The sequence below is a fragment of the Drosophila pseudoobscura genome, chromosome X, assembly GCF_009870125.1.
Source record: "Drosophila pseudoobscura strain MV-25-SWS-2005 chromosome X, UCI_Dpse_MV25, whole genome shotgun sequence".
Taxonomy (NCBI): domain Eukaryota; kingdom Metazoa; phylum Arthropoda; class Insecta; order Diptera; family Drosophilidae; genus Drosophila; species Drosophila pseudoobscura.
In genome coordinates, this window is record NC_046683.1 from 64,307,375 (window position 1) to 64,327,445 (window position 20,071).

The following is a 20,071-nucleotide window of genomic DNA, read 5'->3' on the forward strand; positions in this document are numbered from 1 at the left end:
ACAAGATTGGATAGTTTTTAATCCTTGCTTTTATTGTATTTATTCTAAAAAAGGGTTAAACGAAAAAGTTCAACAAAAAAACGATCGCCATATTGCGTGTAAGCCGTAGTATGCCCTTGTTTACCCTATTTTGTTAATTTTATATGAAGGTGAAACGTGATTTATAAAGACCTTTTCTCAAATTGATATTCTTTAGACATATTCAAGTACATTATTAGTATCTTGTATATATTTATCTCGATCCTGATACCTACTGAGCCTTGGAAGACAAACATTTTCTCAACTCTATAATATCCCTTCCCTAGGGTATGCAGAATGTTGCTCAATCCGCCATGTTGAGGGACATTGCTGCTCGATTCTGGGCTCATGTGGCCACCCGATTATTTAATGATAGTTTTATCGATCATTTATACATTTCAGATTTTGTCAAGTGATGAACCGATAACTTACTTGTGGCGGCGAGCCTTTGTCAGATGTCGAATCGATACTGATATCGATATCGGGTTAGAAAGCACCCTAAAACAACCACCCTCCGCCCACCCACCTTTACCCTACGGTGGTATCCTTACAGTCGAATTTTGTTTTTGGTGTGTGTTGTGTGTTCCTTTGCTCCTGCTTCCAGGGCGTAGGAGTGAATAAATTTTCTTTTAAGCGAATTCTTTAAAGCAAATGATTAGTTAGTAAGCCGGGCGTGTGTGCTTAAGGTTCCTAGTGGAAATATCTCAAAAAGTGTGGTTTTCACCAGCAAAAACGATAGTGTTTCAGTGTGTCTTTGTTCTCTGGCGAATTTTTGTGGTTAGACAGGGACATTTTCCAATTAGTGGGGAGAACTCAAATTTAAAAATCATGCTGCCATTATGTATGCTTTACAGGACTTTAGCGACGCCTTAAAGTAGGCAAAGTGAAAATGAAAACACCCACACAATTGAAAAATCAATAATCACATTCGGTGTTTGTGTGGGTGGCTAGGTGGGAGGGAGGCTTGTACGTGTTCGTGTGTGTGTACTACGATTAAATGCCGGCGCGTAGTATCGGCCGAGTGGCACAATAACAACAAAACGTGCGAGAGCAAAGGATACGATTAATACAAGTGTAAACAAAGAGAGCGAGAGCTTTACAGTTGCGTTCGATAGGAAAGTAACGAACGGAAGAAGAAGATTCAAATTCCTCACCCCTCCTATTAGCAAGGAGCAGGCACAATCATCAGCATTAGACGTCTTCCGAATGCCAATCTGCTTTTTGTGAGCACCATGCAGACGCTGCGCAAGAAAACGAGTCCTTGTAAATGTGAGTAGTCCCGAGTGTATAACCTTTAAAAACTCAACGTGAGAATGGTGCTTGTGATCATGAATGATCGATCGGCTTGAACGTGCCTAGTCCCCCTGGCAGCTGCTGCGCCGTCAATGTTCTCGGTGGGTGCAAGGTGTGTTCTACCTAGGGTGCGTCATTGCCAGAGTGGGCTCTCAAAATAGCCGGCCATTGGAGTGCCAAGCCAAATTAGGCACCCCAGGAGAGCGTGACTGAGCCTCACCTTTTTTGACTGCACCTTGGCAGGTGGTAGCCGATGCTCAAGACAACAACAAAGAGAGCGTCCGAGTGACACTGAGAGACTGTCGTGTTTTTTTATCATTCTGAATGAGAATCACAAAATAATAGAGTGAAATTTGTGTTTGTTTATTTGTTAAACAAATTGCGGCAAAAGTCCAAAAGCAACAACAGCGGCTGGGCAGCGCTCTCTCAATCGCTCTCATTCATTCCATGATCACGGATCGTTTTCGGTAGCGGCGGGTGCTTCTCGTTTGCCTCTGTGTGTGTGTGTCTTCGTTATTTGTTGTCTCTTGTTTTTTTTTTATATTGTTGTTTTTTTGAATTTAATTAATTGTATGGCAACAACATACATAAAGTCGCGAAAAATCATTGTGTGCACCCGTCCGTCCCGTCCAATTCCATTCTTCCCGCTCTTGATTTCGTGTGTGTGTGTGGGCCATGGAATATCACACGAACGTGCAGATTCTGGCTAAGACTGTGAGGCTGTGTTAGTGTGCGCTCAGCGATTCCTTCAGGATTCGATCCGAGAAGATGGTCAAATCTCTGGTTTCCAAGCTGTCGACAGCCTCCTCGAATCTCTCTCTGGCCAGTACCTTCGGCGTCGGCAGCAGCCACAGCAGCAGCGCGGCAGAGGAAACAAATTACGCAAAACGTTAGCGCAAAAAAAAAGCAAACAAAAATCTGAATCGCATACAAACACACACACACACACGTGACTTATATATGTATACGCTTGTGCGCATTCTATTTTCCAGATCGCAATGATCCGGGACGATTTTTCGGCGATGGCGTTCAATTCAAGGCCAAACTCATTGGAATATTGGAGGTGGGCGAGGCCCGGGGCGATCGCATGTGCCAGGAGGCGTTGCAGGACCTCAAGATGGCCATCCGTGCGGCGGGGGAGCACAAGCAACGGATAACCATCCATGTGACGATCGACGGGCTGAGGCTGCGGGACGAGAAAACAGGCGACTCGCTGTATCACCATCCGGTGCACAAGATATCCTTCATCGCCCAAGACATGACCGATTCGCGGGCCTTCGGCTACATCTTTGGCTCGCCGGACAGCGGGCATCGGTTCTTTGGCATCAAGACGGACAAGGCGGCCAGCCAGGTGGTGCTGGCCATGCGCGACCTCTTTCAGGTTGTCTTCGAGCTGAAGAAGAAGGAGATCGAGATGGCCCGCCAGCAGATCCAGGGCAAGTCCCTGCATGAGCACGCCAGCCAGCTGGCCTCCTTATCCGCACTGAGAGCTGGAGCAGCGGGTCATGCAGACCTCGCCAGTGGCGGCCACTCCCTCACCCTGAGCTCCCTCTGCGGTCAGGATGCCTACTCGAACGGAACCGCGCGACTGGGCGTCAATCTGGACGTGGCCAAGACCTCGGGAGCAGCAGCCAAAGAAGTAACCACTCCATATGTCCATGATCTCTACTAATCTGCCTCGCTATTGTAGATCTCTCCCGAATCTGTGGCGGATCTGGTGGATCTGGAGCAGGAGTTGACCTCCCTGCAGCGCGGCATCACCCAAATGGAGAGGATTACGCCCAGCGAGCCGGGCATGCACCATCCCTCCAGCGGCGGAGGTGGCGTCGGCGGCGGCGGGCATCCCGGCAGCCTGGCCAAATCCGCCAGCGAGGACGATCCCTTCGGGGACTCCTTCATCTGTGTGCCATCGTACAGCATCTTGCCGCCGCCGCCCGAATCGGGCCGCAACCGACACAAGCCCCAGAAGACACCCGAGTCTGCTGCCGCCCTGGATGCCATCCTCTCGCCTCCTCCTGCCGGGGTGCGTTCCTCCCCAGCCCCGGGCGTTGCCAGTCAGGCCTCCGGCGTGGACAATGACGACGACAGCTGGCTGCACGAGTTGGACCAGCAGAACGATGTCTTTGACACCACCAATGTGGTGGCCGCTGTCCTGTCGATGGCTCCTCTGGCGGCCAGCGAATCCACGGCCACGCCCACGCAACAGTTGACGGAAATGTCCGCTACGGCAGCTGCATCTCTGGCGGATCTCGACATGGGCGGACTTGCGGGCCTTACGGGCACAGCAACAGCAACAGCAGAGGAGCCAGCAATCATGTCGCTGGGTGAGTCCCAAAAGAGAGAAGAGAGAGAGAGAGAGAGCGAGAGGAGAGGAGAGTGTCTCTCCTCTGCTTTGTTGTAGGATTTGTATGTCGTCATCCCCATTGAAAGTGATGAAAGAGCTGTCTGTGAGGCACGATGGGAGTGGCTGTAATGGGCAGAAGCTGTACTCGCAAGCGATGGCATGCCGCCACAAAAGGGAACGCCACAATCGGAAAGAATTCAAGGGTCAAATCAATTGAACTGAAACTTAATCTATGGGCTGCCGTGCGTCTGGCAGCTTTTCTCTTCCCCATAGATCGGATTTAACTTTAGGTTTTTCGTAGAGTAGGTTAAAGGTTAGATCTGTCACCTTTTCTCTGTCTCTCTGTCAAAGATGCATTTCGTAGATCAAAGATGTACGATTCTCGAACCACAAAGAATTGATCGAAATCTTTAGTTTAGGTTCTTGCCAGGCCTTTGTTTCGTTCACAGATGTATTCAAAAATGATTGAAATCCTTGGTTTAAGTTCTTCTTTCCTCCTTTTAGCCTGTACACATACATATATGATCCCTTTTATCTCCACTATCGTCGCACAGGCAGCTCTTTCCGTGGCTCCATACGAGTATCCTTGTATCCCGCCAAAACTAACCTTAAACCGTGCAGCAGAAGAGGCAGGATAGAGTTACCTTCTCTGTGATTTCTTTTCATAGATCTTTTGTGTTCCCAAACCACTTTTTTGATTTTGTTTTCCGACACCGTAGATCTTCCCCTCTCAAAGATTATGATTTGTCTGCCTTCTTCCATTCGGGGAGGAGGAGGAGGAGGCGTCTCGTGCCTCCCAGTGCATTCGAGATGCACTCTCTCTGCCTCTGTCTGTATTCCATCCGTTTTCTCTGTGTTATTCCATTATGCTACTGCTGCAGATGCATTCACGGATCTGGATCCGCTGGGCACCGGTCGCACCCGGCCGTATGTCGATAAGAAATACTTCTTCCAAGAGCTTAAGAATCCACCCAAGAAGCTGCTCAAGGAGCTCAGTGGTGCGGGTGCCGTCGGTTTGGGTTTGGACACCGGCAGTCTCTTTTCCACGGAAGAGGAGACGGGTCCGGGTGCGGGTGCGGGTGGTGCCAGCAGCACCACTGCCATCGCTACCATGACCACCACCACAGCAGCTACTAACATCACAGCAGGTACTAACCAACACCACCACCATCAAACACTAGCATCCAACACTACCATCACCACCACCACCACCACCACCACCGATCCACCGCACCAGCAACAGTCACAGGCACAGTCACAGCCACAGTCACAGTCACAGCCACAGTCACAGCCACAGAATAACTCTAATCAATGCACTTGCACCGCCGCAGGGAATTCCGATCCGCTACTAACCACCGCTGCAGCCACCAGCGGCCGCTTGGGCGGCAGCCACCAGCAGCACCACCATCACCACCTGCTACTAACCAGCTCCAGCGCCGCTTCCGCTCCCGTTCCCGCACCCACAGCCAAACCCGCAACCCATCCCACCTCCATTCCTGCTCCCATTCCCACGTCCGTTCTATCTTTTCCCATTTTATCCGCCAGCGCCGAAGACTTTTCGTCCGCAAAGCTGAAACTTTTGCTTAGAAGATCGCCCCTCACTAATCCACCACCACCGCCAATACCCACTTATCCCCCCACCTGTGGGTCCACCTATTATACCACAGAACCGCTGCCGTCCTCCATCAATGCGACGACGACGCTGGAGGATCGTCAGGAGACGGCGAATCCGGTGCTGCTGCCCCGCGACACCGATCCGTTCTCGCCGACGCGCAAGAAGAGCGACCCGGATCCCTTCCAGGAGGGTGATCTCTTCGCCAAGCTGGATGCCTTCGAGTTCGATGCACCTGCCCCCGTGGCAGTGGCAGTGGCCGCCGCACTCCCAGTTGCACCCGATGGGGCCAGGAGCAACGCTTTCAATGGACCGCTTCAAGTGCAGCTTCCCCCGGAGAAAGGGGAGCAGCAGATGAGCACCGTGAGGAATCGGCCCACTGTCTCCGCCTCCTCGCTGCCCAATCCTCTGGGCGGAGGCGGAGGAGGGGGCCCCCTGGATGTCATCTCCAGCATCAGCAACAAGAAGATGCCGCATCTGTTTGGCCAGGCGAGGGGCTTCTCCAAGCGCGGCGACTCCTCCTCCTCGGAGATCGGCTCCAGCGTCAATATGCGGCGCCTGCAGGAGAGCGATTCCCTCAGCGAAACGGAGGCTGCCCCGGAGCCCCCGCCTCGTCCGGACTCGGCCCCCTGTTCTGGGCCACCGCCTCTGCCGCCCAAGAAACAGTTCAGCGACCTGGTAATCCGGCCGAGTCCCGCTCCGCCGACTGCCGGTCGGTATGAGTATCTGAACAGCAGTTCCTCTTCGACGCGACGCACCCTCGCGCACTCCCTGCCGGATGCGCCGCCGATTCCATTGCCCTCGCGTCGCGTGGGACGCACGGATGCCTGCTTTCCAGGTCCCGGCCGCCCAAGGAAGCCCCATCAGACGGACGATGACTATATGATGCCGCTGGGACCGCCGCCACCACTGCTGCCGCCTCCGAATCAGGCATCATCGGCAGCAGCATCGTCCACGGCAAGGGCGCGTCCCCAGCGGCAGCAATCGCTGGGAAGGCCGCAGGACATTTACGAGAACAAGGCGGAGATCCTGGCGCAGGCAGTAGCCCACGAGGGCCCGGCGGGCCCCGCTCTGGCTCCTGACATCACGCTGACGCAGCTGCTCACTTTGGGCATGGATGATCTGGCCGTGAAGCTGAATGTTCCCGCCACAAAGCTGAGCACAATGACCCTTGTGCAGCTGACGTCCTACCTATCGGAGTACTTGTCGTCCAGCGAGAAGACCAGCCAATCCCTGGCCGCCCCCGCGGCTCCGGCTCCTGTTGCCCCACCACCAGCCACAGTCGCCGCCAGCGCCACAGCCCCATCCTCTGCGGCGGTCTTCAAGGTGAGCTTCGATCAGCAAACATCCTTTGTGGCCTCCTTTGACGACACCTTTGGCGAGGACGAAGCAACGGCGCGAGTGGCCTCGCCGCCCAAGGAGGCGCCCATTTTTGAGGCGAACTTTGCGAATTTCAACGAGGCTCCGATACCGGCGGCGGCTGCAGCGGTGGGTGTGCCCTCGGCGGATCGCTATGCGGTCTTTCGCGAGATCATCGACCAGGAGCTGCAACAGCAGCAGCAGGAAACGGATCTCATGGGGGATCTCACGCCGCCGCCCGTCGACGAGCAGGAGGCGGCGCCAGAGGCGTCCTCCCTGGGCCTGGGCTTGGAGGAGCACACGGAGATTCCGCTGATCGATTCCATTGGCACGAGAACCGCACCACCGTCTGCCCCGCCGCCGCCGCTGCCAAAGATCGACACAAAAATCACCGAAGTGGTGGCCCAGGCCAAGGATCGCTACGCGGCCCTCAGGGACATCATTCTGGTGGAGAATCTCTTCGACAAGCCGCAGCCGCCGGCGCAGGCGCAGGCCCCCAAGGCGCCGCCGGAGAAGGATCTGCTACAGGACTTTCCCGAATTCAGTGACGAATTCAACGAGGATCAGGACCTGCGGCAGATCATGGACCTGCCACTCGCCGAGCAGCAGCATCCGCAGGATCGGCACGGCCTTGTGGACAGTCGCGGCTTCCCCGCAGAGCCCTCGTCCTCTGCCCTGACCGTGGACGACGATGACGAGGACGAGGATGCAGATGCGGGGGGAGAGAGCAGCATGGACAGCAACGAAAAGGACGGGGAAGAGCCGGTGAGCGGACAGGATCAGTACGAGAAGCTGTCCACCTCCACACAGCAGCTGGATGCAGTGGTTCCCGCTTCTCTTTTGGAGGAGGAATCCTCCTCCGTGCCGCTGCCTCTCCGCTGTCCCAAGCAGGACCACAAGTTCCTGTCTGTGCTGACGGCCCCCCCGGGAGGCGGCAGTGGCAGTGGCAGTGCGAAAGATGACATCGAAATCGATGAGCTGATGCATCGAGCCATCTCCAATCTGTCGCTGGACTCGCGGGAGCGCCTCTCTCCGGCCACCTCCTCGGCGGCACCCTCCAGAGGAGCGCAGAGTCTGGGCGTGCACACGCCCTCGCAGCAGCAGTTCAACGATGTCAGCACTTCGCCCATTCCGCTACAGAAATCACAATCGCCAGCTGCACTGCAGCCCTCGCCCGTGCCATCGCATCTGTCGGCCGTCTCTCAGCTGATAGACACCGCCACCAAGCAGATGATGAGCGAACGAGAACGTGAGCGCGATCGCGATCGCGAAAGAGAGAAACAATCGTGGGCCACCTTTGACTCCCCCAAGGCCACGGGCAAGGGCAAGGCACGCCTCACGCTGCCACCGCCGCCGCCGCCTGCCTCCAATACCTCGCAGCAGGACACCGCAGAGTCGCCGTGCAGCTCGGATCCCCGCGATGACGGCTGGTCGAAGCAGCAGCGCCGTTGGGCCAAGAAGGAGCGCCACCAGACTTCGTCCTCGTCGAGGGATCTGAGTCCTTGGGACGACGAGACGCCAGAGTATCTGAAGAGACGGCAGCAAATGCCACATCCGCCGGTACAGCCGCAAACGGATCGTCATGGTTACTATATGAGGCATGCCAGAAGAATGAACTCTTGCGATGAGGACTACGAGTGAGTGCGGGGCAATCGATGCCTTTTCCTTGCGGATTACTGATGGCATCTCCTATTCCTTTTCCTTTTCTTTGGCACAGCTACGATGCAGAGCTGATGGCCCGCAGGGAAAGAGAGCAGCTGCAGCAAAGGAAGTTCAAGCATGGCCTCTCCCGCAGCAGGGATAACTTTGATCTGGGTGAGTCTCCGTCTGTGAGGGTTCTTCCTGTATCCTCCTTAACCTTTTCCGCTCCTCTCCCCTCCCCTTATAGATTCTCCCAGTTGGTATCACCATCCCACACATCACACCTGGTCGCCGCAGGAAATCGAACAAGGAGTGCGGTCGAGTGGCCGATCGTTTGAGCGCAGCGCCTACGAGCGCTCCAGCTATGGGCCGCCCATGTACGCGGACAAGCGGGGCGGACAGCAGCAGCAGCAGCAGCTGCGGAGCAAGTATCGGGGGGAGCGAGAGCGGGACCGCGATCGAGAGCGTGAAAGGGAGCGCGAGTACAGGGACTATGCGCGTCCCAGCTACGACTTTGACTACGAGAACGTGTACGAGGAGCAGCGCGGTGGACGCTCGCCCATGGCCTACAAATCGAGTGGCCGCGGCGGAGGAGGAGGCGACTATCTGTACGAGAGGGAGAGGGAGCGGGACAGGGACAGGGATCGCAAGTCCTTCGATCGCGAGAGCCTGGAGTCCTTTGAGAGCGCCACGCGGCGCAGACGTAGCTTTGGCAGCGGCAACGATGTCTACGGAAGCCTCGACAGCCGCGACGAGTATCGTGGCGGCGTGGACCGAGAGCGCGACAGGGGCGAACGGGATCGCGAGCAAATGAAGACGCGTTCCCTGAGGAAGCCCACCACCACCTCGGGGAAGCTGCGCATCAGCGGGGACATTGACTACGAACAGGACTCGGAGCAGGACTTCCAGCAGCGCGAGCGGGCATCGGTGAGGAGTCTGCAGCGTCCAAGTCAGCTGGGAGCCGACGTGGTGCTGCCCATCGGCGGAGGAGGAGGCGGCGGCGTTGGCGGTTCCCAGCGACTGCGCAAGAGCAGTGGCTCCAGTCCCTGGGATGGCGAGGGTACGTCCCTTCCCCAAGGCTTTCGTTCATCGCGGCTCATAGAATCGTTTAATTTCCATTTTGCAGAACCTGCTTTGCCTGGCCAAAAGTCCTGGAAGCGTCCGGCAAGTGCTGCCGAGACAGAGCGACGTCTGGCGGAGAGTCGTCGGGCCGTGGCCTTGGGACAGACGCCCTCCGATGGGGAAAAAGAGAGAAGGTAACAAGACAGAGACAGAGACAGAGACAGAGAGAGAGAGAGAGAGAGAGAGAGAGAAGGCCTAAAAACATATGATTCTATCTCCCTTTAGATTCCGCAAGAAAACTCGTGCACGCAGTGCCAAAGACTTGGCCTCTGTTGGCGGCCCTGGCCCTGGCTCTGGCTCCTCCTCGATTGTGAATCCTCCACCCCCTCGATATGTGGGCGGCAGTGGGCGTGGCATTCGGGATAACTACGATTATATGAGCAGCCATCAGCAGCAGCTGCAGAAGCAGATGCAGCAGCGCAAAGATGTGGATGTGGACGATGACGATGTGGCCGACGACGACGATGACGATGATGAGGATTATGCGGATGATGAGCCGCCCACGGATGAGGATAAGTTCGAGCGATTGAATCGCAGGCGCCACGAGATGCATCAGCGAATGCTGGAGAGCGAGCGCCGTCAAATGGAGCGACATCCAACGCTGTCGAAGCTGCAGTCAACGCAGAATCGTTCTCGCGGCGGCGGAGGTGCCGTAGCCCCCCCGGGGGTCAACAGTGACTATGGCTTTGTGGATAGCTACGAGCAGACGCCCACACCGACGCCCCGATCGAATGCCAGCAGCACGCCCGCCGGATTGATGAGCAGCGGCATGCTGGGCAGCGGCGGGGAGTCCTCTGCAGGCGTTGGCGGTGGCGGTGGCAAGTTTAACTTTGACGATGGCTTCGAATCGGACTTCAACCAGAGCTCCCCACCGCCAGCGCCCGCTGGCACGGCCTCCAGCTGTAATTCAACGCCCGCGGGCCCCATCTCGGGTGGAAGCGTGGCCAGTGGCGGCTCCAAGTCTCTGTTTCGCTTCTCCAATGACTTTTCGGAGAAGGGCGGCGAGAAGAGGGAGCACTTCGAGATGGATCCTCCGGCGACCTCAACGCCACCCATAACCCAAAAGCTGCGATTCGATGATAACGTCAAGATCTCGCAGTTCGATGATGCTGCCTTCGAGGACGATTTTGCCAAGGCCTCGTTTGACTTTGAAAAGGAGCAGACGAGTGCAGGAGGAGGTGGCGCCACAACAGCCGCTGGAGGATCTGTTGCTTTGACCAGAAAACAAAATATGCGCACCACAAAGCTGCAACAGCGGCAGGAGCTCATCAAGAAATCGGAATCTGTTAATATATTTGCCAAAAAGCAAGAGGATCCCTTCGAGGATGATGAGTTCTTCAAGTCACCCGACCAGGACCAGCAGAAGGACAATGATGGAGAGGCCGCAGCCACTGCGAACAATAAATTCCAATGGAACGAGAATGAGAACTTTGCGAAATTCGATGAAAATATGTGATTTGATCAACTCTTTGCCCAGGCCACGGCCCCGAAGATGGGACCAGGCTTGGGTCTGGGACTTGGCGTGGAGCAGGAGCAGGAGCGGGAGCAGGAACGGGAGCGAGAGCCAGAGCGGGACAGCATCGATGGTCACAATTATGCAGAGATCGATGTGGTCAATGACTCGGACTTTTGCTACCTAACGAATCTCAACAATTACTACCAGGAGCAGCGCCTCAATGCCCTACGCCGAGGTATGCCTTCCCTGCCGGAGATGAAGACGACAGCCACTTCGACGAGTCCCTGGCATGAGCATGAGCCCAAGGAGGATCCGCCCAAAAGCAAGCCCACGCCATTGCAAGTGCTGAGGAATCCCAAAAAGTGGAGGGTAACCCGTGCCGTGGATGATATTGTAAAGGTGATGATTATTGCCTCCTCGGAGCATGTCCTCGACTACGATGTGCTGTGGTAGGAGGAGGAGGAGGAGTAGAGGGAGGAGTAGGAGCATCGCCAGTAACGATATATCTATCCGCGCACACACTCACACACACACACACATGCTATATATCTAGTCAAAAAACTCCCAATTGCCATACAGAAATATTGTAATCTCGCTAGAGTCTTTCCCTTCCCTCTAGGGATTATGCTTTGAGGCTCACTCCCCATGCCCCGGGCCCCCATGCCCCGCCAGAGATTGTATATAAAAAACGAAAACGTTTGTTAATGTTACTCCTCCCAGAAACAACCGCCCCTACGCCCCTCCCCCTCCAACAAACAAAAAAAAGCGAACAAATTGCAGAATACTCAGAGGAAGCACTTTAATCATCAATAAATCGATGGATTTACTAACGAAAAGCAACTAAACAAATGCCTATGCTAAATGTCTAGCCGTTAAACCTTTAATCCCCCTTAGCCCCCTCCCCTTCGTATAAAGTTTATCCAAAGTGCATATAGGATATAGAAATAATACGATCCTATACATCATACTCGTACATATATGTATAAATCGTATGATTCGATTGAGTGTCTAGTTAAATAACTAACAAACGACTAAAATTAGTTTGATGTCCACTCGATTTGGCACATCAGAAGGGTTTTTTTTAATATATGATATCCTACATACATATATACACACACACACATATTTATACGTAACTGAACGAACAAACTGACAACAAACTGAACGATCAAGCAAGTCCTTCCCCCCAGGAACCCCTAAGCAGCTATATCGTACATATTATACTAAACCATAATTAATATTAATATTAATATTAATACATACTTATATGTAATGCAATTATACGAATATAATAGTTATTATTATTATCAACCTCTCTACTGCGTCTAAATGTAACTGTTGAATTGGTGAGAAGCCAACGCTTGCTACATGCGTATCCCGACCGAGGGGCACTGTGGCATGTCACGCGACAATGATTCGGATAAGCGCTATCAGGATTGAAGAATCGTTAAACAGTTACAATGATAGATGATTTCTATTTCTATTAAACGTATGGAAGATCATACGAGTAGAAGCCATTTACGATAATTCTCTTAGAAGGAACGAAAGAGTATCAAATATTCTCGTAGTATCTTTCTAATAGTTCCTGGTACTCTTCAAGTTCCTTTGCATTTTTTGTTGCTGTGGAAATAGCTAGAAGATCTCAAGCTACAAATCATTGAATTCCCTCAGGGATCCACATAGTTCCAGCGATGCTCAAAGCATCGTATCTCATACAGAAGAATCTCCTGTCCTGGTGTTTGTGGTTGAACGAATAAAGCAAGAAACATGAGAAATGGTAGAGTAGAAAGAACATGCGAACGAATACAACAAGATATCAAAAATGTGCGTGTGAGCATGTCGCACTTGGGTGAATCTCAATCACAAAAAGCACGAGGTAAACTCGCTTCTTTTCTTCGTCTGGCATTCGAGTACGAACCAGATATTGAATATTCCGCTCATTCAAAATTAATGATTAGTGCTGTGGACCAGGAATGTTAACATTGTCATGCGCTTAAATTCAAACTGAGTCACAACGTGGTATAAAGTACATCGGGAAAAAGTACAACGAGCTATAATTGAAACACCTCCGGAACCGTTGAATGGCTTGCTCATTGGCACAGATCCAGATTCAAACCTGTTCCTGAAATCTTGCGCTCATTGAATTCATGAATCCGAATAGTTCACGGCAATAGTGCTGTGGCAAATGCTTTTCCCGGTCAGCTTGTTATTTTGGATTTACATAATATTCTGATTGATTCAGGAATGAATGAAAATTCTCTTGCACATCTTTCTGATAATTCTCCCACTTTTCACACCATATCTTTGTTCACCCACAAACCCCAATATCTGTAAAAATCCACATCCGAATGTCGTAACACAACGCGTATAGCCATATCAGATCGTATGCAAATTTTGTTACCTCTTTGCCAGGGCATGTATGTAATTTTGGGCCCATTTTCGTAGCCAAATGTGTGACAATTTGGAGCGGCAATTAGCCAGCTCTCTGGTCTCCTCCGCGGTCTGAAGCTCTGGCCAACTATAAAACCGAGCCATCGATTGAGTCCCAGACATAATTCAGTTCGTGCTCACAGACGCAGAAGAAGTAAATCAAAATGCAGCAAATGGTGAGTTGGATTTTGTCATCGGAATCCACCGGCTAGAACTTAAAGGCTTCCTTCTCTGCCTCCACAGTTGGTGATACTGTCGCTGGGTTTGATGGTGGCCTGTGCCGGAGCAATGCCAGCCGTGGGTCCTGCAGTGTTTCCCGCAGCGTCTGGCTCTCCGTTTGGCGTGTTTCCTGGATCTGCTGCTGCTCCCTTTGCTGCCTACACAAATGGACCGTTTGGTGGCGCCGCTTCTTTTGTTGGTGTCCCCTTTGGAGCCGCTGCTTTTCCTGGGGCTCCATTTGGTGCTGCTGCTCCTTTGGTTAATGCTCCTCTGGGTGCTGCTCCTTTGGCTGTCTCTAGCAGTCAGCGTTTGGATTACTTCAATCAGTTCAATGCCGCCTTCGGTCCGCCTGCTGCCGGACGTCTCCTGGCCGCTGGTCCTGCGGGAGTTGCTGCTCTGAATGCTCCACCATTTCCAGCTTCTCGATTCTCGATCCAGCCCGCACGATTGATTGCTCCAGGCCCATTCTTCTTTTAACCTGGTAAAACTCATTTCCATTTCATAGATTTCCCCCGTAAGAAATAAAAGTACAAAATGGTTAACCACATTCCACAATGGTGTCAAGAGCAGGCCCACGTTTGCCTTTGGTTTGGTCGCGGCTTTCTGGCCCTTGGCCAACAGTACAGTCATCACTCGTATGGGGTGTAATAGATGGGTTATACTCGTATATTTGTATTATAATACGTTGATTTGGTGTTGAATATTATCACAATATTATCAATGAATGCTTCCTCGATGATCACCAGACACTCTTGTAGCCATGGCCATAATTATAGTTGGGGCCATAATAGCCATAGCCATAGGGATATGCCGGAGGATAGACCGAGGGATAGGCCGACGGATAGACAGACGGATATGCTGGATACGCTGGATAGCCACCACTGTACTTGTAGTACGTTGTGGCTGGTGGGTGATAGGTGGCCACACCAGTGGTTGTTGGCACATAGAAACGATTCCAATTGCGTGCCACAAACTGATAGCTGGTGGGAGGTGGCACCAGTGCGGGAGCCACTGCAGCGGGAACCCCCAGAGTAGTGGCAGGAACAAAGCTGGCCCCGGAGAGGGCAGCACATCCCACCAGGAGATACCCCAAAATGGATACCAATTGCTGAAAGAGAATAGATAAGGAGGTAGATCAGGGCTAGATCTTTTCGATATATCCTTTCAACTTACGATCTTCATGGTGTGTTTTGTGAGATGGAGGAACTGCCTGGGCCACTCGATCGCTGGTCACTGTCCACTCGTGCCTCAACCAAGCGGCTTTTATACCACCCACTGCACAGTGCATCGCTCGATGGATTTGAATTTCAAATGCAGCTGCCCTTTTAGGGGGATCGGCTGCCATGTTTGGGCCACTACCCACCGATCGGCCGCCCAAGGGCAGATTTGTAATGCAAAAACCTTTCGATTATAGATGGGCTCTGAAAGGGATGACGATGACGCAAGCGGAATCCACACGAAGACAAAAGCTTCGGGGTCTGCATTTTGTTGAAACCACTGAAGGCAGCTGCCAAGCAATTGAAAGCAGCAGCTGAATCAACAAAAGGGAATCGAATCTGTTGGGGGGCGTACTACTACGAGTATAAATACGGCAACGATTCCCGTTTCCATCAATCAATGAAGAAGCAACCATGAAGCTCCCACTCCTTCTTCTGCTCTCCTTCGCTGGCTGTGCCTTTGCTCAGATTGTCCCCCGGCAAGCCTGGTGCCGGCAGCCATTGTCCCCTCGCATGCCACGTCTTGCGGTGCCCGTGCGCCTGATCATCATCCATCATACGGCCAGTGCGCCCTGCTACACGCCCCAGCAATGCCAGGCGGCCCTCCAGCAGATCCGAACGGGGCATCTCCTGAGAAAGTTCCGGGATATCGGCTACAATTTCCTGATTGGCGGCGATGGACGCATCTACGAGGGCCTGGGCTTTGGTATTCGCGGAGAGCATTCACCGCACTACAACAGCCAGTCGATAGGCGTGGCATTCATTGGCAATTTCCAGCGTACGTGGGGATCGGTTCTTCCCATTGAGACTCTCGCTAATCTCTGATACTCCTTCTTCTCCTTCCTGTAGGCACCCTGCCCTCACCACAGATGTTACAGGCAGCCCGGACACTCATCACAATTGCAGTCCAGCGGCGTCAGGTCCTGCCCAATTATTCCCTCGTCGGCCACTGCCAGACGAAGGCCACTGCCTGCCCAGGGCGCCAGCTCCTCGACGAACTGCGCAAGTGGCCGCGTTGGCAGCCAAAGCCATAGAATAAAGAGATCCGAGTGCTTCTCTTTGTACATAATGTATTCTAGCAGAAAACTTAAAACTAATAAAGAACTAATGGAAGTCCCCCCTTAAATGCTCCTCCAGTTGGGCCATGTCTTGATCTCATTGAAGAGCGCCGTGCCCGGGCAGGCGGTGGCTTTGGTCTGGCGATGTCCCAGCAGCGTGTAGGTGTTCTTTAGGTATCCCCCCTGCTTGGCCTTGTCAATCAGATCCTTGGCATTCTGCAGCATCTGCGAGGATGGCTTGGTGCTCTCAAAGTTTCCAATAAACACAATGCCAATGCTGTTGCGATTATAGTTGGGGGCATGGGAGCCCTGCAGGCCAAAGCCTCGTCCCTCGTACACCTTCCCATCGCCGGCGACAATGAAGTTGTAGCCAATGTCGCTGAAGCTTCGCCTGCCCTTGTGGTCCGTCTGTATGGCCTTGATCATTCGCTGGCACTGATCCGAAGTGCTGCAGCCATTGGGATTGTCCGAATGATGTATGATCACATAATCAACGGCGCCACTTATCCTGGCAGGCGAACGGGCAGCCACTGCACCCCAACTGCTGCGCGGCTCAATGTTCAGGGCCTCAGCGGAGAGAGCTGCAAAGGAGGGAGAGATTACGATTAGGTTATCTCCAAGCACACTTATGGCAGAGATTGATTGATGATTACCTATGGCACAGAGTGCCATTAGAGCTGCCAGAAACTTGTTTGTCGTCATCGTATGTTGCTGCTCTTTCGATCTTTCGCTAAGCTGTGAGATCTTCTGGCACTCGGAAGCTGCTTAAATAGTAGATTCGTGGACTGATGGCTAGTCGAAGCTGGAGATACACTTACTGCAGGAGAAGGTATAAAGGATTTGTCTATAAATAAAGCATCTTTAAGAGGTCTACAAGGTCGGGACCTTGGATTAGTGTGGTTTTATAGGGATATCTCGATGGAAAACATTTCAATCTATGGCCTTAATCCTTCAACTCTCACTTTTAGTAATGGAAGTCTGGTATCCTCTAAATTCCCATCTAAATTACAATTCAAAGCCTTTCGCAATTCGTTTGTGCCCTCAAGTGAGAGTAAACCAACAAACAACGCGGTGAAGAACCCTCGGGGGAATCACTAGCGCCCCAAAGAGATAAGACACTGCTCCCGCCTAAAGCACACAACAAACAAATTGAAAAAACCCACATACAGAAGCACATACTGGTACATATATAACGTATAATATAGAGACCTATATACACAATCATTTCTAAGCTTAAGTTCACTCCTCGATGGCCTTTCGCTGCTTGGCCAAACGTTGCTTCTTGGTCTCCTTGGGCTTTGATTTTCCTTTTCCCTTTTTCGCTGTAGGTTTGGATTTATTCTCCTTCTGGTGGGGTTCATCCGCAACATGTCGTGCTCCTCCTGCCTTCAGCTGTAGCTTTTGCATCAAAGTCAGAGGGCGACTGGGATTGACGGCAGCTTCCTCTTGCTTTTTGTGGAGCACTGTTTGCTGGGCCACGCGGCGCTTCTGGACAATCTTTATGGTCTTTTCCTTCTCCTGTCGCTTGCGCAGATCCTCCATTGCCTGCTTGTAGATATCCGCATGACGGACCTCAGTGTCTGCGGAAACGCTGATCTCCTCGCCCAGCGCCTTGCCCACTTCGTTGAGCATCTTCTTGAACTGCGCCTGCTCCTGTTCCGTGAGCAATGTGACGGCTGTGCCTTTTCTTCCGGCACGAGCCGTACGACCCACACGATGGATGTAGGTCTTGATGTGACGCGGCGTCTCGTAGGAGAGCACCACATCCACATCGGCCACATCGATACCACGAGCCAAAGCATCGGAGCAGATCAGGCCGTTGATGCGGCCTCTGGCAAAGTCCGTCAGGGTCTTGGCTCGCACTAGGGCAGACAGTTTGCCGGATAGCTCGGCCACTTTGGTGGGGCCCGTGGAGAAGAGTTTGCCCATCACAAAAGCCAATCGATTGGCCGTCTCCGTGCTGTTGGTGAAGCAGAGGAATCGCTTCCACTGGTACTTCTCCACGAGAGCAAACAGTGTCAGCGGCTTGATGCGCAGCTCCGTCACACAGAATTGCTCTGTCAGCTCCGCCGGAGTGGTGTATTTGCCCGCAAAGTGTCCAGTGTTTGGAGTGGTCTCTTCGTCTCCATCCGCCTGCTCGTCACTCTTGGGAACGGGCAGGGCAAACACCGTGGTAAACAGCTTGGGCTGAAAGAGTCTCAGATTCTGCAGCTTCTCGGGATCCTGCGACATCGTTGCAGAGAATAATAGCTTATGGGGCACCTTCCCATAAGTGGCATATAGCTCTTTAAGGCAAAGTGGAGGCTGTGTGCCAGCCAGCAGCTGATTTGCGGTCTCCCGCACATGGTTGTCCAAATGGTAGAGCCAGTTCTGGAAGAAGGCATCCATGATGCGATCCGCCTCGTCAATGACCAGAAACTTCAAGCTCTTCAGGCAGAAACCCTTGGTGGCATGCAGATGGTCCACCAGACGACCTGCAAAGCGAGAGATGAACAATAAAAGATGCTCTAAAGATTGACTCCGAATCCCCCACCTGGTGTTGTGACCACAATGTCAGCCTTGCTGTAGATCTGTCCTTTGTAGACCTCCACCAGCTTCTCCTGCTCGTCCTCCAGGCGGTGCTGCTTAGAAAGGAGGCAGACCTCTAGCTCCGTTTTGCTGCACAACGCACGAATCACCTTGAAGACCTGCAGCGCCAGCTCGGCCACTGGCAGCACCACCAGAGCGCGCACCTTGCAACGTACTCGGTTGTTCAGCAGCTGGACAATGGGTATGGCAAAGGCCAGGGTCTTGCCGCTGCCCGTGGGAGCCGACACACAAATATCCCGTGGGCGCAGGGGCGCCGGCTGGCCCTGTGCCTCCAGGATCCATGGTATGACGGTCCGCTGCACGGGGAACAGGCGCTTGATCTTCATCTGCTTGAGGGCCTGTCGTGTGTGATCCTTCAGGTAGCTTAGATTCTCGATGGAAGCTTCGTCTTTGCCAGCCTCCAAGTCGTCGTCTGGCAGGAGGCTGCCCCCTTCGATGATCGTGGGATATGCCAGCCAGGGGGGCAGCACCTCTGTCACTTTCTTGCGCATGGCAGAGTCATTGTCGCCAAGTATTTTGAAGTCTTGTGAATTAGTTGGATCCTCCACTGCTGTGGCTTCTTCTTTTCGAGTCTCTTTTGCCGCCGGCTCTTCTTCGTCTACTTTTGTGTCCTCCACTTGTGGTTTCTCCTCTGGAGGCGCTTCCTCCTGCTTTCTGGTCTCAGCTTTCTCATGTTTCCTCTTGCGTTTGGCTGCCTTTTGGAGCAGTTTTTGCAGAATTTCATCTTCATTTGATGTCTTTTGTTCCTTGTCTTTGCGAGTCCTTAGATCCTCTGTATATCTGCGGTTTTTTGGGTTAGTATCACAGTTTGTTGTGTGTGCCATATAACTCACCGATTAACTGTGAATAATTCCATTGCTTTAGCTGTTTTTTATTCAATAAATCGTCGAAAAAGGAGGCGCACGTGTTGCCCCCAACACCCGAATATTTGTTGATGTTCTTCTTCTTCTTGAATCACATATGATTGCGATTTTCCTATTCGGCTTAGAATTTCCAGCTACCTAGAGCCCTCACCACTGATCGTATAATTTTATTCGTTAAATGTATAAATTTTCTATAAAATTTACAAATTTAAAGCACTCATTTTCTTCGGTTAATTATAAATTAAAGGTTTAATCAAAAACAAATAAAATTACACGAACTACCGACCCTCAGAAATATACCGAAATATACTGCCTCCTTTTAGAAATATACTGACGAATTCGTGTTCCATCGTACATATTCCTTTACTTTGATATTCCGTCGAATATTACTAGCTATATAAAACATTAAGCCATGCCATCACAATTTTATACGATTGATGAATCAATTTTCTATTTAACTGGTGTATTCTTAATACTTGCTTTTATTGCAATTTGCGTAAGTTAACAAAAACGAATATGTAAAAAATTCGTTCTGCGTAAAATGTAAAATATACATAGTACTTTCATACATTTCAGCTTTTGTCAGAAATTTGTAAAGTGCATTTGGAAAATTTACCAAGTGCAGCGTAGCGCCACTGTGTCATTAATTTTGCAACGTGGCAACTACATTGAGACGTAAAACTAAATTTAAATATTAAAAAAAGTTACAAGCTTAACCGTTTTTTTTCTAGAAACAAAAGATCAGGAAAACATAAAAATACCTAAACAGTATTTGCTATATCTGAACCAAATACAAAAAGGGCGCCAATTTCAAATGAATACCAGAAAAGGTGCAATTCTCCCTATGGCA

At 52.0% G+C, this 20,071-nt stretch overlaps 7 protein-coding genes across 10 annotated transcripts; 4 read left to right on the top strand and 3 right to left on the bottom strand.

Moving 5' to 3' along the window:
- Window positions 1-512: 512 nt before the first annotated feature.
- Dab (DAB adaptor protein) lies at window positions 513-10,871 on the top strand. 4 transcript variants are annotated; one of them, XM_033382186.1, is made up of 9 exons: window positions 1,533-2,200; window positions 2,304-2,950; window positions 3,002-3,635; window positions 4,537-4,803; window positions 4,987-8,263; window positions 8,344-8,441; window positions 8,515-9,327; window positions 9,394-9,523; window positions 9,615-10,871. In XM_033382186.1, the coding sequence occupies exons 1-9, from the start codon at window positions 2,080-2,082 to the stop codon at window positions 10,843-10,845; spliced, it is 7,218 nt and encodes a 2,405-aa protein (XP_033238077.1). In that variant the 5' UTR covers window positions 1,533-2,079; the 3' UTR covers window positions 10,846-10,871. The 4 variants fall into 4 exon arrangements, with proteins under 4 accessions (XP_033238080.1, XP_033238077.1, XP_033238078.1 ...); XM_033382187.1 differs by having other exon boundaries at window positions 5,323-8,263; XM_033382189.1 differs by lacking the exons at window positions 1,533-2,200; window positions 4,537-4,803 and adding an exon at window positions 513-1,287 and having other exon boundaries at window positions 5,323-8,263.
- Window positions 10,852-12,001, top strand: LOC117184467 (uncharacterized). Its single transcript, XM_033382190.1, has one exon. It carries the CDS (start codon window positions 10,882-10,884, stop codon window positions 11,296-11,298), a length of 417 nt encoding a protein of 138 aa, XP_033238081.1. The 5' UTR covers window positions 10,852-10,881; the 3' UTR covers window positions 11,299-12,001.
- Window positions 12,002-13,273: 1,272 nt separating this feature from the next.
- On the top strand, window positions 13,274-14,041 carry LOC6900162 (cuticlin-2). Its single transcript, XM_002135465.3, has 2 exons — window positions 13,274-13,451; window positions 13,519-14,041. The coding sequence occupies exons 1-2, from the start codon at window positions 13,440-13,442 to the stop codon at window positions 13,969-13,971; spliced, it is 465 nt and encodes a 154-aa protein (XP_002135501.2). The 5' UTR covers window positions 13,274-13,439; the 3' UTR covers window positions 13,972-14,041.
- An 89-nt stretch (window positions 14,042-14,130) lies between these two features.
- LOC6900161 (uncharacterized) lies at window positions 14,131-14,778 on the bottom strand. The gene is made up of 2 exons (XM_002135464.3): window positions 14,668-14,778; window positions 14,131-14,602 (listed from the first exon to the last, which is right to left on the bottom strand). Exons 1-2 carry the CDS (start codon window positions 14,674-14,676, stop codon window positions 14,234-14,236), a joined length of 378 nt encoding a protein of 125 aa, XP_002135500.2. The 5' UTR covers window positions 14,677-14,778; the 3' UTR covers window positions 14,131-14,233.
- Window positions 14,779-15,100: 322 nt separating this feature from the next.
- Window positions 15,101-15,847, top strand: PGRP-SB2 (Peptidoglycan recognition protein SB2). The gene is made up of 2 exons (XM_001352794.4): window positions 15,101-15,489; window positions 15,561-15,847. The coding sequence occupies exons 1-2, from the start codon at window positions 15,126-15,128 to the stop codon at window positions 15,743-15,745; spliced, it is 549 nt and encodes a 182-aa protein (XP_001352830.2). The 5' UTR covers window positions 15,101-15,125; the 3' UTR covers window positions 15,746-15,847.
- On the bottom strand, window positions 15,765-16,578 carry PGRP-SB1 (Peptidoglycan recognition protein SB1). Its single transcript, XM_001352793.4, has 2 exons — window positions 16,423-16,578; window positions 15,765-16,350 (listed from the first exon to the last, which is right to left on the bottom strand). Exons 1-2 carry the CDS (start codon window positions 16,469-16,471, stop codon window positions 15,833-15,835), a joined length of 567 nt encoding a protein of 188 aa, XP_001352829.2. The 5' UTR covers window positions 16,472-16,578; the 3' UTR covers window positions 15,765-15,832.
- Window positions 16,579-16,941: 363 nt separating this feature from the next.
- Window positions 16,942-19,447, bottom strand: Dbp73D (putative ATP-dependent RNA helicase Dbp73D). The gene is made up of 3 exons (XM_001352792.4): window positions 19,192-19,447; window positions 18,303-19,138; window positions 16,942-18,243 (listed from the first exon to the last, which is right to left on the bottom strand). The coding sequence occupies exons 1-3, from the start codon at window positions 19,212-19,214 to the stop codon at window positions 17,009-17,011; spliced, it is 2,094 nt and encodes a 697-aa protein (XP_001352828.3). The 5' UTR covers window positions 19,215-19,447; the 3' UTR covers window positions 16,942-17,008.
- Window positions 19,448-20,071: the final 624 nt, after the last annotated feature.

Excerpts from the sequence above, each read along its gene's own strand:
- Dab (XM_033382186.1), top strand. The coding sequence starts at position 2,080 with ATGGTCAAATCTCTGGTTTCCAAGCTGTCGACAGCCTCCTCGAATCTC. Across the intron at positions 2,951-3,001 it reads CGGGAGCAGCAGCCAAAGAA|ATCTCTCCCGAATCTGTGGC; the intron begins GTAACCACTCCA and ends TCGCTATTGTAG. Across the intron at positions 9,524-9,614 it reads GATGGGGAAAAAGAGAGAAG|ATTCCGCAAGAAAACTCGTG; the intron begins GTAACAAGACAG and ends ATCTCCCTTTAG.
- LOC117184467 (XM_033382190.1), top strand. The coding sequence starts at position 10,882 with ATGGGACCAGGCTTGGGTCTGGGACTTGGCGTGGAGCAGGAGCAGGAG.
- PGRP-SB2 (XM_001352794.4), top strand. The coding sequence starts at position 15,126 with ATGAAGCTCCCACTCCTTCTTCTGCTCTCCTTCGCTGGCTGTGCCTTT. Across the intron at positions 15,490-15,560 it reads ATTCATTGGCAATTTCCAGC|GCACCCTGCCCTCACCACAG; the intron begins GTACGTGGGGAT and ends TCCTTCCTGTAG.
- PGRP-SB1 (XM_001352793.4), bottom strand. The coding sequence starts at position 16,471 with ATGACGACAAACAAGTTTCTGGCAGCTCTAATGGCACTCTGTGCCATA. Across the intron at positions 16,351-16,422 it reads AATGGCACTCTGTGCCATAG|CTCTCTCCGCTGAGGCCCTG; the intron begins GTAATCATCAAT and ends CCTCCTTTGCAG.
- Dbp73D (XM_001352792.4), bottom strand. The coding sequence starts at position 19,214 with ATGGAATTATTCACAGTTAATCG. Across the intron at positions 19,139-19,191 it reads GAATTATTCACAGTTAATCG|ATATACAGAGGATCTAAGGA; the intron begins GTGAGTTATATG and ends AAAAAACCGCAG. Across the intron at positions 18,244-18,302 it reads CATTGTGGTCACAACACCAG|GTCGTCTGGTGGACCATCTG; the intron begins GTGGGGGATTCG and ends CTCGCTTTGCAG.